The sequence below is a fragment of the Marmota flaviventris genome, chromosome 17 (genome assembly GCF_047511675.1).
Source record: "Marmota flaviventris isolate mMarFla1 chromosome 17, mMarFla1.hap1, whole genome shotgun sequence".
Lineage (NCBI taxonomy): Eukaryota > Metazoa > Chordata > Mammalia > Rodentia > Sciuridae > Marmota > Marmota flaviventris.
Window position 1 is genome coordinate 53090479 of NC_092514.1, and position 18780 is coordinate 53109258.

The window sequence follows — 18780 nt, forward strand, 5'->3', positions numbered from 1 at the left end:
TTAAACATGTCTGCCTTGTTCTGTGGTCACCTCTCATCATGGGTGCAAGATAACATCCAGCAGAAAGGGGTAGTTGTCTCTTCCATTGCTTCTTAAGAGTTAAGAAAGATCTCTTAGAAGCTTCTCAGTAGATCCACTTAAATTCCATTGTTCAGAACTTGATAATGATCCCATCTCTAAACCATTCACCCACAAAGTAAATGTATACATACAATTTTCATACAAAATGGAATGATAAGTATAATAGAGATAGAACAGGAGAGTGGAAACACACATATAAGGAAGAGGTGACAGGAATTGGGGAATTTCATAAAGACCTTCCAAGATAGGTGGTGTTTGAACTAATTATTGAAGGATTAGTGAAATTCATTTGATAGCAAGGAACATAAGGGCCAAAGGGGCAGGGTATACTGATGACTGGTATACAGAAATTATATGACATGTTTGGGGAACACTGAATATATTCTTAAGGCTGGTACTTGGGGTCTATGGAGGGAAGGTGAAAAATTATGTTAAAAACATAAGGTGAGGGGTTTATTGTTTGATTTGCATTGTTGGGAATTAAACCTGGGGGTGCTTTCCCACTGAACCACATCCCTAAACTCTTTTAATTTTTTTTTTTTTTTTTGGAGACAGAGTCTTGCTAAGTTTCTCAGGCTATGCTCATGCTTGCAATGCTCCTGCCTCAGCCTCCCAAGTCACTGGGATTACACCTGGCTGAGATGTCCAATCTTGAAGGAGGTTTGCTCTTAACTTTTAAAGTGGTTATCATTGTAAATAAATTTTTGCAATATTTAGCAAAAACTTTATCTGGTTATTATGCAAAAAACAGAATTAGGTACTATCTCTGAATTTGAGGCTTATTATCTTTAAAATAATAAAATAATGTACCTTCTTATCTCTCCCACCTATGTTTTCCCATTAAATGTAGGTATGAAGTTCTAATTGTCTAAATTGTCTGTGATCCTTTTCTTTCTTCCCCGTTCACATCTAAAGAGCAGATTCTATTCATCTCCTCTTCTTGTTCTCTCTGCCACTGTCAGTGGTACCCATATTTATCAGCCTTCTAATCGAAAGTCTTTATTTCCTGTCCCTATTCTACTTTTATGACTTTATCACCTACTAATAATAAGGTGATAATGTCCTGTTTGATTTCTTTAGGTAGGACAGTATCTTCACCCCCTAAACAGACTGTGCTTAATCGTGAACATGACATCTTTACTCATATAGTCCTCTCCTTAGCATAACAGGTCTTTTAATATCCTCTCTGTCTTTTCAGATCTCTCCCATTCTTCAGGATCCAGCTCAAGTCTCTTCACATGGCATTCCATAGCATGTCCAATCTACATCCTTTATGACCCTTTAAATAATCATGTGCCACCTTTTGAAAAAAAAAATCAGCATTTGTTTTATTTGGTAATTGTGACTTTTTGTGTGTGTATAAAGTCTTATTTACCTACCAACTTTTAAGCTTGTGATATAGGGTGACTACCATAATTATTTGAAGGAATAAATTAGCAACATCTCCTGATATTAGATTCTTTGAACTTTATATTTAGATGATAGTAAAAGCTTGTGAATGGATGGAGTATAGGAATTGAATAGAAAATGTTTATTGTATAAACCCATTTTATCTATAAACTTCACCTTTATATCAGAAAAGAATAAACAGTTGATTTCTCTAAGGTGGGGAGGGAAGACATGGGCATTTACATATAAGCCCCTGTGACTAGCATCAGTTTTAGTAACACAGTCCCATCACCACTTCTAAGACTGTGAGATTCTAGATGTCCTGTGAAGATTCATTAGCTATAGCTTGCTAGAGCCAAACTCTAGAAATCAATCTCTTCTCTGTGTTCAACTGCACTTCCTGAAAGGTAGGCAGGATCCATTGGATCAGTTTACCAACACCCAATGTTGAACATCTTTATTTAGTACAGTTTTGCTCTGTGTTACCTATGGAGTAGTTGGGCACATTTGCATCTAATTTTGACAGTGTGGCAATGTTACCAGACTTTATTTTATTCATCCTATTATGTTCATTTTTAGAAAAGGAATGATTAGAGAGAAGTGGTAAATGGATATGCCAGTTAACTTAAGGCTTCATTTTCATGAATTTCTTCTATGCTCTATTTGGTACTTGATTGAATGCCTTTTTTTTTTGAACACTGGGGATTGAACCCATGGTCTTGCACATTCTAGATAACTGCTCTACCATGAACAACATCCCCAGCCCTTTTTGAGACAGGGTATTACTAAATTGCCCAGGCTAGCCTGGAATTTGTGATCCTCCTGCCTCAGCTTCCCAAATCGCTGGGATTACAGACATGTGCCACCATACTTGGCTCTCAGATGCCTTCTGATTAAGGCAGAGGATTGAATAGAATCATCCAAGAAATAGTGTTAAGTGTGGTCACTTCCCTCTTCTCCTTAAGAAAGTATGGTAAACCCAATATTGTTTTTGGAAAAACTTACCTATTCCATGGGTAAGGTTGTAGGCTCAATCCCAGTAGGGATCAAATTTATTTCAAGACTATGTTCTATTCCCTTTACCCAGGTGTCCCCAAACTGAGATTTATAAGCTAATTTTATGTTCAAAGAATCAAATGGAATTCATGGGAACACTTTACAGTTTAACCAAGACACTATGATTGGCTGTTTTTGTTAGTAAAGAATAAACAGTGTGGCCAAAATGTAAATTCTTAGTCAATATATATATTTTTGAGCAATTAAAAAAGTATGGCAGTGTGAAGTGAGGTGAGGGGGAAATATGTCATAGCTCTTAATGTTAACAGATTGGGAATTACCTGTGTGGCAATAAGTGACCAGATAAAATAGGCAAGAGATTAGTCACCAATAGTCAGTACAAATTGTGGAGCATTAAATGTCAGTGATGGGAGGGAATTCCTCAAGCTATGTTTGAAAAAACTGAAGGCTAGAAAGGGAACCTACCAGCAGTATGGAAGAGCCCCAAATAGAGCCTGTTGAGATCCTCTGACTCTCCATACACCCATGATGTTATTTTTCCTTCTGTCTCATTGCATCAGAGCTGTTTGGGCTAGTATACTTTATGAAATAGCCAGTAAATCAAGAATGTCATATTTATCATAATTTATTTTCACATAATTTAACTGCTTCAGTCAGTGTCTTTGTCTTGTTTGTGTCATTTTACTTATTTCTATTGAGATATAATTCATATGCTATAAAACTTACCTTTTTAAAAAGTGTGCAGGTTTTGTGTGTATTCACAAGGTTGTATAACTGTCACCAGTATTTAATTCCAGAATCTTCAATTGCCCCCAAAGAATCCTAGAACCCATTAGCAGTCACTCACTATACCATCCTAGCCTCTAGCCTCTGGCCTCTGATTTACTTCTGCCTCTATGGATTTGTTTATTTGGGTCATTTCATGCAAGTAGGATCATATGATTATGTGGTCTTTTGTGTCTGGCCTCTTTCACTTAAATGTTTTCAGGGCTCAGCCATGTTGTACCATGCATCAGAACTTCATTCCTTTTTATGGCTGTTAGTCTTCAATTGTATAGTTATACATATCCAGCTGAAGTATGTATATTTGGATTGTTTTTACTTTTTTGCCTATTATGCTGCTATTAATTTTATGTTCAAGTTTTTGTATGAACATATAGTAATATCTTCAGATCTCTTGGGTATATGCCTAAAATTGGAATTGGGTCATGTGGTAGCTTTTAACTTTTTGAGGAACTGCCAAACCTTTCCATTGTATATCATTTTATATCCCCACCAGTAGTATGTGAGGCTTCAAATTTTTCTGCATTCTTGCCAATATTTGTTATTTTACAATGTTTTATTATAGCCATCCTAGTAGGTATGAAATGGTATCTCATTGTGGTTTGGATTTATATTTCTCTAATGACTACTGATATTGAGATCCTTTCCTGTATCTTTCGTTATTTGTGTATCTTCTTGGGACAAATGTCGATTCAGATCCTTTCCCCATTTTAATCTGGATATTAGTGTCTAGATACTAGATACTTATCATCCAATGCTGCTGGGCAGGTTATGTTTCAGTTTTTTTGAGCCATGAGGGATTCATTCCTTATGGGATTCATTCAAGGAATTCCCTTCCGCTACTGACATTTAATGCTCTACAATTTATGCTGATTTTTTAATGACTAATCTGTCTAATTCATCTGGTCACCTGTTGCCACACAGTTTATGAAAATGATTTACAAAATTTTCCTCATTCTTGAGGCTGAGGTAGTGGCTCAGCGGTAGAGCACTTACCTAGCACGTCCGAGGCCCTGGGTTTGATCCTCAGCACCACATAAAAATAAATAAGTAAGTAAATAAATAAATAAAATAAAGGTATTGTGTTCATCTACAACTAAAAAAAAATTTCCCCATTCTATATGTTGTCTCTACTTTGTTGATAGTGCTCTTTGATGCACAAATATTTTTAATTTTATAAAGTTCAATTTATTTATATTTTTCTTCAACTGTTTCATTTCTAAAACTTCTCTTTCTTCTAGTCTTTCCCCTCGTTTCTACTACCTCATGTTCCTTGTGCAACAATGTTTGCAACAAACTTAAATTACATAAACCTCTGATCTGCCATCCATAATTTATAACTTCTTTAGGAAAAGATCTTCTCAAATAGGGGAGGAGAAGGGAGCCAGCACTGCAAGCCTCTTCTGTAAGGAAGGAAGTGGACCTATGGGATCAGTTAAGCCTTCGCAACAGCCCTTAGAGGTGTAGGCACTCATATTTGAGTTTTATAAGGGAACACACACTAAGATTCCATTTATCTGTCCAAGGTCATAGGCCTGGTTAAGTAGCATATTGGGATTCATACTAATCTCTGAGGCTCTTCTATGCTTCCTCCCTAAAAACAGACAGCATCTGCAGACCTTGTACAGACATTCTTGTTTATAGCTGTAAGCTTTTTATTCTGTTAATTCATTTTTTATTATATATGTGCTGTAGAGATACAGAGAATAGAAATATAGGGAGAGAAGGAAAAATTTCAGTTTGCAAACTTCATCTAAATATACATCACAAATAAGGAGGGGTAAGGTCTGTTCTCTGACAGTTCTTAGCCTGGATTTTGGGTCCTTAGGGGATTTGTGGTGGGTGTCTGAAATTGGACAAACTCCTGAAACAGCATTAAAATTTTGTGTGTATTTGTAGGAAGGGATTTGTAATATTTCTTTCCTTTTTTTTTTTTTTTGGTACTGGGTATTGAACCCAGAGACACTCTACCACTGAGCCACATCTCTACTTCTTAAAAAAAAAAAAAAAAAAAAAAAATCAATAAGGTTAAAAAAAAAAAAAAGTTGTTTTTTTTTTTTTTTAATTTGAGACAGAGTCTTACCAAGTTGCCCAGATTGACCTCATATTTGCCATCCTCCTGCCTCCTGAGTAATTGGAATTATAGGCGTGTGCCACCGCCTGGCTGAGAATTTGTAATTTTCAAAAGAATCTCAAAAGTTTTTAGAATTGCTGCTAAGGAAAGAAACATACAACCTTTCTGGAAAGAAAATGCAAGTAGTGTGTTAGCAATTTGTCCTTTTCTATTAGCCATGTTTTGGGTACATTCTGGTTTGCATTAAATCTTCCCATCTGGTTTCAAATATTTTTGTTTTCAAGTATCTATGTATACCTGTTGACTTAAGACTGTTAAGATCTTTTCAAAGTGTTACTTTTTGAAGTATCAAAACCTTCTTTGTTAGTGAGAAAGCAATAGCAACCCTTTGACTTTGTGTAGATCAACTATATTTAAAATTGCAACATTTCCTCATGTTATTCATACATCTAAAATATTTGTGATTTTTAAAAAAATTTTAATATATAAGAATATAATGAGGGTGTTTCTTATTTTCATTTTCTACATGAGTTTTTAATTCAGATTTCTGATGATCCAGTCAAGATTGACATCTCTCATGAGAGGTGATAGGCAGCCAGAGTATGAACATCTGTACCTGCCTGATGAATACATTTCAGTTCTACCCAAAGGTGATACCTCTCAGAGTTAGGGGGAAAAAAAAAAGGAAGGGTCACAGACCTTTTAAGTCTGGTTTTTCTTATTAACTTATATTTTGTCTATTAGAGTTAACAGTGATCAAGGATCATATAAGCCATCTTGAAATGAACTACTGTATTAAAAAATTTCATTCCTGCCAGGCATTGTGGAATATGCCTGTAATCCCAGCGACTCAGGAAGCTGAGGCAGAAGGATTGCAAATTTGAGGCCAAGTTTAACAAATTATTGATGCGGGGTCTCAAAATTTAAAAAAGAGAGGCCTGAGGATATAGTTCAATGATAAAGTACCTCTGTGTTCAATCCCCAGTGCCCAAAAAATAAATAAATAAATAATCTCATTCCAGAAAACAACTTTTGGTCATGTGGCTAGACTGAGATCTCTCAAGATTATTTGTTTTGCTGGTGCATGCATGCCTGTAATCTCATTGGTTCAGGAGGCTGAGGCAGGAGGATTGTGAGTTCAAAGCCAGTCTCAGCAATTTAGCAAGACCCAGTCTCAAAATATAAAACAAAGGGCTGGGGATGTGGCTCAGCACTTAAATGCCCCTGAGTTAAATCCCCAGTACACACATATATGTGTGTGTGTGTGTGTGTTTTATAGATATGTTCTGGGTGATTTTTTAAAAAAAGTTTATTGTGAATTATACATAATAGTGGAATTCATTATGCTATATTTGTACATGCACATCATTTGATCAGTCTCATTTCCCAGTACTTTTCCTTTCCTTCCTCTCCTTCCTCCCTCAGATCCAGTTGCTTTTATTCTACTGATTTTCCTTCTATCATCATCATCTTTAAGGGTACTGAATTTTATTTAAGCCAGATTTTAGTGGAAAAGATCATGGTAATATACGCAAAACATTATCTTCCTTTAAAAAACAGCCCCTTTAGGCTAGGGATGTGGCTCAAGCGGTAGCGCGCTCACCTGGCAGCTCGGTTTGATCCTCAGCACCACATACAAATAAAGATGTTGTGTCCACCGAAAACTAAAAAAAAAAAAAAAAACAAAAAAACAGCTCCTTTGTTTAAATTACATTTCTACTCAAAGATGATGTTTAGGAATAGAATTGAATAATAGAAAATGTTTTGAAATACATTGTGATCATGTAGGTTCTGCTTAGTGGTTGATTTCTTCTTTGAGTCTGGTGGACTCATTGATGAAAGTTAAGGTTGCTTAGACTGTGTGATAAGTAATACACACAGTTTTGTTGTTTTGCATGGAAATATGGAAATTGTTGAGGATTGATAGCAATTAGTTAGTACCTAGGAGGAGCTCCTTGCTTACCCTCTTCTGGTAGCTACACTTGCATATTGTCAAGGAAACACAATAGCAGCCTCATTTAAATGCACATGTAAAAAGCTACAGTGAAATTTTATTTTTATAAAAGCTTTGTTTGAAACTAAAAGTGACAGGCATTTCTCAAACCATTTTTACAGAAAATGGGTTAAATGGACTGCTTAAAAATAATTCTTCGACATTAAATTTTTATTAGATGAAATTACATTAAAATTAGTTGTTTTCAACCATTTACTGTAGGCATCTAAGAATATAGTGCTTATCCAAAATATGGCCCAGTATTGTATATCATTTGAGGGTTTTATTTGTGTAAAGTAGATTTATGCATGTTAGTATTGTAGCTTTCCTAGTGTATTCTAGATTGATATTGTGAACACCTTTGGAAATGAAGGACATTTATAAATAATGCCTCTGCTACTGTGACACAGAACCTTTTTTCATTGTAAATTTTGTTTCTGTAACTTCTACTTTACAGAACATATTCAAAGCCCACAAATTTATTTAGGTTTTATACATTTTATTCATTTTGTTGCAAAATGAACTAAAACACAATTTAAATTTTAAGTCCTTAATTTGTCAAAAGTAAGCCAGGCATGGTGGTACATGCTTGTAAGTCCAGCTACTTGGGAGGCTGAGGCAAGAGGAGTGCAAGTTTCATAACTTAGCTAGACCTTGTCTCCAAATAAAAGAGCTGGGGATGTAGTTCAGTGGTAGAGTGCCCCTGGGTCCAATTCCCCAGTCTCTCTCGCACATACGCATGTTCACAAAATAATTACTATACAAAATAAACTGCAAGTGGATCAAATTGAAAATTGGCATGTATCCATGTGAACCAATCTTGACATTCAGGGCATTCAGATGAGAGGTGTGAATTCCACTAGCTGAGGATAAAATTTAGACCCTTAAACACTATAAATTTTTTAAACTTTATGTTATTTAGTTTTATTTAAAACCTAAGTGGATCTTTTTGCTTAGCACTAACTGAATTAGGAGAGTATGGTACACTGGGACTAGGAATTTTCTAGCACTTGCTCCATCACTTGCCAACAATGACAACGGGAAAATTGTTATCAGTTGTGAAATAGAAACAACAGTCTAAGTCATCGTAGGGCATTGATACTTAAGGAAATAAAATTCTGTGAGATTTCATTCCTGTCATTTCCTCCCTCCCCCTCCCCCTCCCCCTCCCCCCCCAAGATGCCTACCTCGCTTCTCCCATCTATCTGACTTCTGCTTATCCTTTAAGACTATCTTCATCTTTGTCTCATCCCTGAGGCTTCCATTGATGAGTTCATTACTTTTTTTTTTTTTTTTGGTACCAGAGATTGAACCTAGGGACATTTAACCACTGAGCCATATCCCCAGTTCTTTTTTTATATTTTGAGATTGGGGTCTTGCTAAGTTGCTGAGGCTGGCTTTGAGCCCGCAATCCTACCTCAGCCTCCTGAGTTGCTGATATTACAGGCATTTGCCACTGTACCCTGCAAGTTTACTACCTTTTATGCCAGTTAATCACCTCATTTTCTGCTCTGCCAAGATACTCGTTATATGGGCAGGTGTATTTATTTAACACTTAGAGTAGTGCTGTGACTGAGTACTCTCACATTCATACCAGTAATAATTCTATGAGGTAGATAGTGTTTATATCTCCTTTTTATAGATGCACAAAACAAGACATACATAGGTTAAGTAATTTGCCCAAGCTCCCCTACTAGTAGGTGTTGGAGCCATATTTTCTTTTCCAGTGCTGGGGATCAAATCCAGGACCTTACACATATTAGACAAGTACTTTGCCACTGAGCTACCTTTCCGGTCCAGGAACCAGATCTGTATAAGCAGTCTCACTTCAGAGTTTTTGCTCTTAACCACTTTGCTGTTTTTTTGTCTGTCTTCCCACATAGACCTTTGATCACCTTTATGGTGGTTCGGGCTCCTATAATCCCTAACACATAGTAGACAGTTAATAAGTAGTTATCAAATATGTGATAAATATGATTTATCATATTTATAAACTATATCACATAAATGCAAATTATTATAATCACCATATGAATTTTGTAAGTCAGAGAGTAGAATTTACCAAAGCTTCTCAGTTTTGCAGTTTGTTTTCTTGGCTCTCATTTTTCAGGTTGGTAGACTACTAAAATATAACTTGGTAAAATTTAAGGATTGACTACCAAAAATTGAATTAGAAACGAACTCTAGTGCCAGGAGTGGTGGCATACACTGTAATCCCAGTGACTCCTGAGGCTGAAACAGGAGATTCACAAATCTAAGCCCAGCCTGGGCAACTTAGCAAGACTCTCAAAAAATAATAATAATTCAAAATAAAAAATAAAAGGGCCAGGGATGTATCTCAGTGTTTAAATAAAATACTCCTGGGTTCAATCCCCAGTGCCATAAAAAATAAAATGAAATTATATAGCAGTTTAGCATCGTAAGTAATCTTCGAATATATACCATTAGGTGTACTGAAAAGTTGCTTATTATTAAAGATTATGTTTAAGGAAAAAAAACAGATCAGAGTGAGATTTCATTCATTTCAGACAAAGAGGATGTACTACATTAAGAAAAATAAATAGGGCTGGGGTTGTGGCTCAGCAATTGAGCGCTCGCCTAACACATGCGGGGCCCTGGGTTTGATCCTCAGCACCACATAAAAATAAATAAAATAAAGGTATTGTGTTCAACTACAACTAAAAAATAAATATTTAAAAAAAGAAAATAAATAAAATTTTACTGTGGATCTGAGTATTTAGCAGGGAAACTAAATATTTTTCTCATAAGAACACATCCTTATTTTTAGAAAGTTAAAAAATTAGAATTCATATATTTTAAATTGTCTTTTAGTCAATACTGACATATCACAGAATTTAGTATAAGAATGTTTGTACTTACGTTTTTGTTTTGTTTTGTTTTGTTTTGGTACCAGTGATTGAACCCAGGGGTGATTAACCATTGAGCCACATCCCCAGCCCTTTTTATTTTGAGACAGGGTCTTGTTGACTTGCTTAGGACCTCACTAAATTGCTGAAGCTGGCTGTGATCTTGTGATCCTCCTGCCTTCACCTCCCGAGTCACTGGGATGTGCCAATGTGCCTGGCTTCTACTGCCTTTTTAATTTTGAGAAAGGATCTCACTAAGTTGCCCAGGCTGGCCTTGAACCTTCTCAGACTCTCTGAGTCACTGGGATTACAGGTGCATACCACTGTAGCTGGTTTATGCTTATTTTCTTCTACTTTAATTTTTTTTTACTTTTTAAAAAATATATTCTGTCTTGCCCAATTGTATATTTTTCTTACTGTGTTTGCTACTTTTGCAGAAGACTTCTCACTTCATTCTCCATATTAGAAAAGTTTGTTAATGACACATTTGCCAAATAACTATTTTCAACATCTCTGGATGGTCAAATTATTTTTTAACATCTACCATATGCAAAACAAATGGCATAAAGCAATGTGAAAGTTTAGAAGAGAGAAATAACATGTATTGGGGGGCAATCTGGAAAAACTTTATGAAGAATAGTACATTTCAGAAACACTTTGAAGGGTAGGTATTAAAATTTTAGATGGGCAGAAATGAAAGCAAACAAGTTCATTTCTAGCAAGAAAAATCAGAATGACATAATGGTGCAGGACATTCCTGAACATGTGGCAGTTAGCAAAGAATACAGGGCTTGTAGAAAGAAGAGATGGCCAGTTATTGGGGATGAGGATGCAGCTAACTGGTAGAGCACTTGCCATAGTAAGAAGTCTTCTGCAAAAGTAGCAAACCTTTTGAATAAAGCTTCAGACCATTGGACTGGAGTTTTGGCTCAATGGTAGAGCGTTTGTATATCATGTGTGAGGCACTGGGTTTGATCCTCAGTACCACATAAAAATAAATAAATAAAATAAAGGTATTGTGTTCGTCTACAATTAAAAAAGTATATGTATATGAAAATAAAGCATCAGATCATTCCTATCACAACAAATAAGTGTCACCCTGTCCTCCTTCCTAGTGGATCATTCTTTTTGGAAGAACTCTGCTGATATGCATTTATTTTCCCCTCCTTGTTCCTTTTAGTTTATTTATAGCTTTAGTTTTGGCTTGCTCCTCATGGATAGTTTTATGTTTTAGAAACTCATTCATCAGGACCAGGTTAGGGAAGGGCAGGGGTGGTTCAAGCTTTGAAAACAGATCAGTACAATTGGTTTGGAAGGAAATGGAATAAGCGGAGGTAGCAGATTAATATGACTTACCAGGTTGCCCTTCCAACTTAGAAACACTAATCCAAGTGGAATCTTTGTAAAGTAAAAGGAGGATGCTTAGGTATATATTTTAATAAGGAAAAAACAAAACTGTTGAATTTAGAAGAAATTAATTATTAAAGCTTTCCAGGAAACAAAATTATTTCCCTTTAAATTTTTTTTAGTCAAACAATGATTTTATTGCTTGAATACATAAACAAACTTATCCTACCAGGGCAGAGGAAAACCTGCTTGATCTTGTGATATTGAGCCAATCAGTGAACACAGCTCTCTATCAGAATCAGATGAAATTTAGCATCCTTATCCTTTCTGTTCCTCTCAAGATGCCTTGGAACAACAATTGCTTTCTTAATTAAATGGTAGAGATTTTTAGGAAGATGAAGAGCAAGTCCTTTGGAGTTAAGGATTCTCAAGATTTTATTGCTGGTTGCAACATAATGTGAGCCCCTCAGGATCCCATTGACTTGTTGAGTGAATCAGGCTCTTGGTCAGTTTGTAAATCAGCTCCTTCGAATCATCAAATGTCAATTTCAGCTTGGTGAGGACGCTGATAGGGCAGAGCCAACTGGGACAGGCCCTTCCCAGGAGCATGCATGTATAATGGTGGTGGTCTCAGATTCCCTTTTAAAACTAAATTTAAGTAAATTTCTTTTTTTTTTTTTTTTGTACTGGGGATTGAACCACTGAACCACATTCCCTGCCCCCCCTTTTGTTAATTATTTTATTTAGTTATAGTTGGACACAATATCTTTATTGTATTTATTTACTTTTATGTGGTGCTGAGGATCAAATCCAGTGCCTCACACGTGCCAGGCAAGCACTCTACCACTAAGTCACAATCTCAGCCCACCACCAGCCTTTTAAAATTTTTTTTTTACTATTTATTTTTTTTTAAGCTTTTAGGTGGACACAATATCTTTATCTTATTTTATGTGGTGCTGAGGATCGAACCTAGTGCCTCATGCATGCCAGATGAGCGCGCTACTACTTGAGCCATATCCCCAGCCCTAAATTTTTTGTTTTGAGAGAGGGTCTCACTAAGTTGCTTAGAGCCTTGCTAAATTGGTGAGGCTGGCCTTAAACTTGAGATCCCCTGCATTAGCCTCCCAGGTTGCATGTGCCATTGTGCCTGGCTTCAAGTAAATATTCTTAAAGACAGTAAACTTGTTTTTTTTAGACTACTTAAAAAAATGGCATTGAAAAGAGCACATTCTGAGAAACTTTATTTTACTCTCTGCAATATACTATTGAATATTTTTCTTAAAATTGTATTTTTCGTAAGCTTTTAGAGTGCCAGAATTAGTTGCTTATCAACTTTTACACCTACATTTTACATACCACATTCTCCCACATCCCCACAAATTGTTTATGTTAATTATAGCAAGACACTAAGGCATGAACCACTTCATTTTGGAATTCATATTATGATACTGAAGATGATCTGTAAGAACAGGTGAACATGCTTTGTGTAATGCCACTATAGAGATTTCTCTAGTATCATGTCTTAGAGCTCAATGTATTACTTAAAGAGTCTTATAAGAAACTATATTAAGGTGATCTGTGGTAAGTGGGATTGAGGATACATTGAGAAAGTAGGATCTTGGAAAATGGAAGGTCCTAATTTCCCTAATGTGTTTTTGGTTTTGTAAAGTCATTGTATTCTTAGGAAATATTTTAAGTTTTCTGGAAAGAGAATAAAGGAAGATTATCATAAAAGCTCAGATAAGGGAAAAATTAAATGAAGAATGTAAAATGTGGGCAGAATGTCCATGTGTTTTGATGTGAACCCTTAGACTACATCTTGTATTGTGACTGTGTGATTTAGTCATGATTCTTTTGAGTTTTTCTGGTTTTAATAGTATTGAGATGTTACTTTCATGTTCATGTGGGAATGTATATGTGTGCTCATCCCTTAAAATGATGAATAAAGCACTTCAATTAGAATTTTTAGTAGAAACGAGTCTTATTATTTATTATCGTCATCTCATTTATTTTGTTTTTTTGTTTGTTGGTGGCACTGGGGATTGAACCCAGCTCTACCACGAACTACATCCCCAGCCCTTTTTATTTTGAGACAGGGTCTCACTAAGTTGCTCAGGCTGCCCTCAATCTTGCCGTCCTCCTGCCTCAGCTTTCTGAGTAACTGGGATTACAGTTGTATTGGGATTACAGTACCCATACCCAGCTATTATCATCTCACTCATTAAGAAAGGATTCCCTGGGGCTGGGGTTGTGACTCAGTGGTAGAGCACTTGCCTGGCATGTGTGAGGCCGTGGGGTTCGATCCTCAGCACCACATATAAATAAATAAATAAATAAATAAATAAATAAATAAATAAATCCATTTAAAACTGAAAAATAGGGGCAGGGGTTGTGGCTCAGAGGTAGAGTGCTCGCCTAACATGCATGAGGCACTGGGTTTGATCCTCAGCACCACATAAAAATAAAATAAAGAGAAGTAAATGAAGGTAAAATAAGATGTTTAAAAAAAAACACTAAAAAATAGAGGAATCATTTCTTTCTTTTTTTTTAAACTATGAGTTCAACCCTTTATATTTCTGATTTTTAACCTTGTACATATTAATTCCATTTTTTCTGCTAACTCAAGACTAAGACAATTAATATGTTATTATGTATATATGTGCACAGAGTACTACATTAGCTAGGTCATACTGTGGTAACAAGCATGACCTAGTTAATGAGGTCCAATCTAAGAGCTTGAAACAATGAAGGATTTCTTTTCTCTCACAACATCAGCTGGGGAGCTCTGGCTTTTATCATTGGGCAGTGATGCAGGCTGATGGGAGGGTTGTAATCTTTTTTATATATTAGCAATTAAATACAGTAGCTCAGAAGTGACTAACATCAACAGTTCAAAAACCAATGTACACTACTAGTCATGTAGACCCATAACTTCAGGGAGGCTAGGAAGCATGGTACCTCTGTGCCAGGGAGACAGACAGCTGAAAGTACTTGCTGAATGACACATCTATCCCAGTCCATCTTTCTAGTTGTCAGATATTTGGTCTACTGACTCTTAAAGCAAAACTTACTTACTTCTTCCCCAGGGTAAGATACCTCAACTTCCTATAAAATCACGATATTAAGCTCAAAGTCCAGAATCTCAGAGTTATGCAAGAGTGTGATGTTTAGTGGTCTGTTAGTGAGGAGATGATATATAGTAGTCTTTTCATTGAGTCCAGATGTTGCTTTTTTGATCCAGGAACTTTGAAAAGAAATTGACAAATGATTTGCTGTTCTTAGTACATTAAACAATACGATAGCAAACAGCAACAAAATAATAAAAATAAACATTCTTGTTTGAAAGAGGTGGAAATAGGAAACATAGAAGTCTACAAAAAATTCTGAAACCCTTCTGAGCAAAGAGAGTTCACTTATATGTTTTTTGTTTGTTTGGTACTGGGAATTGAACTCAGGGGCACTCAACCACTGAGCCACATCCCCAGCCCCATTTTGTATTTTTATTTAGAGACAGGGTCTCCCTGAGTTGCTTAGTGACTCTCTAAGTTGAGCTTACAATCCTCCTGTCTCAGCCTCCTGAGCCACTGGGATTACAGGCATGCTCCACTGTGCCTGGTCACTTGCCTTTTTTTTTTTTTAATCCCTAACTTCATCCTTTGGACCTTCTGTTTCTTCTTCCTTCTCCTTCTTTTTCTTTCTTCTTTCCCCTCCTCCTTTCTTTTTCTTCTCTGCCCCTCGCTCTCCTCCCTTCTATTCCCTTTTCCTTCCTTCTTTCCTGTGACCCTCCTAAACTGTATCTGAAATGGACAGTGGGTATTGTCTTTGGGAGGATCAACACTTAGCCCATTTCCTGCCACAGATGCTTGGAAACCCATCACTCATTTTGGTCTTGAGCAGTCCCAGTCTTTTAGCTCCAGCTGGTGGGTTCTTATGGCAGTATCATCTTTGTAGGCTACTTCTTTTTTATCTATGTCCAGTCACCTCCATGTGCCTTAGCTATATCCATGACTCTTTTCTAGCCATACTTCTGATATTGGCTGCGTAGCTCTGCTTCAGTGGTTGCATACTTCTTCCTTCTCTTAATTTTGAGTACAGGTGCTTTTGCTCCAATGCCATATATATGTCTTCCTCAAAATATGCACAATTGAGCCATAATTTCCTCATTTTAATAGAAAAAAAGTATCACTACATCTACTTAGATGTCAAGTAAAACCTGGTGGCATTTATCATCATTCTTTTCTGAAATTCCATTAAGTGAAAGTAAAATAATTTCTTTTAGGAAAAAAAATAAATCTCTGAAGTCAAAGAAATGGGAGAAAATTTGGAAGAGAAGACAATAACAAAGGCAACAAATAGTCACAAACTACACAGTCCCAAGCAGTATACTGATTTTAAAAGTTCTGATACTACTGTATTGTATGAGAGGAGAGTTGAGAACAAAAAAAAAAAGAAAATTATAATGAGAGATGAGGTGTAGTGCCTGAAATTGGGGTGGGGGGGAGTCAAGAAATAGAAATATTCTTATGTAAAAAGGTAAGAATTAAATATCAAGGAAGAAACAGCTAAAATGGCATTATTGTCTCTGAGGAATGGGACTCAAGGTAGCTAAAGTAGGGCCAATATATTTGATTTGTGAAACTATGGGTGCTTCTTTAAAATTACTTTGATTAAAAAAAACCCCAAAGTTCTGCAGTAAGTATAAAATAGAATCAGTAAATCTTTTGCTGTGCCCATGCGTATGGCAAACATTCTTCCCTTTTGTCAGCTCCAACAGGGTCTGTGCTCACAGTAGTGTTCATATGACTCAGCGGTTAAGTGGTTGGCTAAACAGCAATGTGAGGCATGTCACAAAGCAAATAGTGTGCCCTTCTAGTCTTTTTTTTTTTTTAATGGATGGTTTTATTTTTCTTGGAATCATATATCAACCTGATGGTTACTATTTCTTAGAATTTAGACCTCTGTGCAACTGACACATGAAAAAAAAATCACCTGGTTATTGAATAGATCTACTGAGTTTTCAGGCAACAAATTTTAAAATACTTAACAACTTTGAAGTCACTCTATTAAACCTGCAAACAATTACATCTATATCTAGTTATAAATTTTTTTAAAGCCAAGGGTATTTTCTTTCCCTTTTATAATTATATCAATTAGCTGCTTTATTTCCATGATTCCCAGGGCCTGTGCCACCACCACTTTTCTTGAAATCCCACTGTAGTCGATGTGGTGACTGATACTGAAAGAAAGCCAGCTTATTTGAAGCTCCTGAGTGTTTCATGATATTTTGTAACTGGGCTGTAGACTCTGTGCAGACACAGGCCTTGTATTCTGCCTTGTCAGTGTATCTGTAGCATCTGGGATAACAAATGCTATGCATTAGTAGATGTTTATTCATCAGATCCATACTGTGTGATAGGCACTGTGCTAAGCTCTGTAGATATCTCGGTGAACTGGACATCCTAACAGAAAATATTTGTGGACTCATGTAAGCCAGTGAACTAATGGCCCATGCTGAACCATCTAACCATATAAAGCATTGTATATGTAAGGAGCTTAATAATTTTAACTTATGTTTGTTATGTTTTTAATTTTAAGTTGTTGTTGTGATAAAAGCCATAAAAAGGAAATGGTGATATCTGATTTTTTTTTCCTCTTTGTTTCTCTTTGTAGATAAGATGCTCCAAGTTCCTTGCAGCTCTCTTCAGAAGAAAATCACCTGTGCTCTGCTCTTGCCATAATACCAAACCCTTTTTCTTATGTTTTGGTGCTGTGACACTGGAAGAATTGCACACAGGTTCCAGTAATATCTTTTTTTCATTTAAGTAATTCTCTCTGAATGGAAAAAGATTTGAGTCCTAATAATTTCTTTATTTTAAAATTAATTCTCTATACTCTGAACTGCTTAATAAATTGGGCCACTTACCCATGAGCCACACAGCCAGTTCTTGTCAGGAACTGGTTGAAAACTGTGCTGTGCATGTAGCAGGGATGGCACAAGAAGAGAGCCGCCGTGGTCAAGTGCCATCTACTTTTTATCATGGTGCCAACCAAGAACTTGACCTGTCCACCAAAGTGTACAAAAGGGAATCAGGAAGTCCTTATTCTGTGTTAGTGGATACCAAGATGAGCAAACCACATCTCCATGAGACGGAGGAACAGCCATATTTCAGGGAGACAAGAGCAGTGTCTGACGTGCATGCTGTCAAAGAAGACCGGGAGAATTCTGATGACTCGGAAGAGGAGGAGGAGGAGGAGGAGGAAGTCTCTTACAAAAGGGAGCAGATCATAGTGGAGGTAAACCTTAATAATCAAACATTAAATGTATCTAAAGGGGAAAAGGGTGTCTCTTCTCAGTCCAAAGAGACTCCTGTTCTTAAGACGAGCAGTGAGGAGGAAGAGGAAGAGAGTGAGGAAGAAGCCACTGATGACAGCAATGACTACGGAGAGAATGAAAGGCAGAAGAAAAAGGAGAAGATAGTGGAGAAAGTCAATGTTACACAAAGGCGAACGCGGAGAGCTGCCTCTGTTGCCGCAGCTACCACTTCCCCTACTCCCAGAGCTACCAGAGGGCGTAGGAAGAGTGTAGAGCCACCTAAGCGTAAGAAGCGGGCCACAAAGGAGCCCAAAGCACCAGTCCAGAAAGCTAAGTGTGAAGAGAAAGAGACTCTGACCTGTGAGAAGTGCCCCAGGGTGTTTAATACTCGATGGTACCTGGAGAAGCACATGAACGTTACTCACAGGCGCATGCAGATCTGTGATAAATGTGGCAAGAAGTTTGTCCTGGAAAGTGAGCTGTCCCTTCACCAGCAAACAGACTGTGAAAAAAACATTCAGGTAGGTCTTATCACCGAGAGGGCAAACTTTCCAGGATAGAACCTGGCTATTCAGATTCATCTGGTGTCTGCCCAAGAGAATAAATACAATAGGAGGCTGAAGGGACAGATTTCACCAATTTATCATTTTAGAAGCTTCTGCTTGGGTCTTTTCAAAACCAAGGCTTAACATTGTATTTCAAAAGCATTACATTTAACTGATGCTGGACTAGTGGGAACCCAGGTACACTGGAAGGGGGATCTCTTAGAGATGATTGACGAGGACGTAAAGTCAGCATCGACTTTGCCCTGAGATTCACTGTTGTAGGACGTGTGATATAATTCATTCTGGCATCTTTTCTGTCAAGGTGGGAAACGTTGAGTAAAGGTCAGGAGTAGAGAAAGGTCCCTTTCTAT

General features: G+C 36.8%; 1 protein-coding gene across 2 annotated transcripts in view; it reads left to right on the forward strand.

Moving 5' to 3' along the window:
* Znf652 (zinc finger protein 652) overlaps positions 1-18780 on the forward strand; it is a 55472-nt gene that overhangs the window by 21999 nt on the left and 14693 nt on the right. For both annotated transcript variants that reach the window (XM_071603811.1, XM_027924812.2), the window contains exon 2: positions 17222-18385. In XM_071603811.1, coding sequence (XP_071459912.1) covers positions 17477-18385 — 909 coding nt within the window. In that variant the 5' untranslated portion in view covers positions 17222-17476. The remainder of the gene's footprint in view (positions 1-17221; positions 18386-18780) is intronic.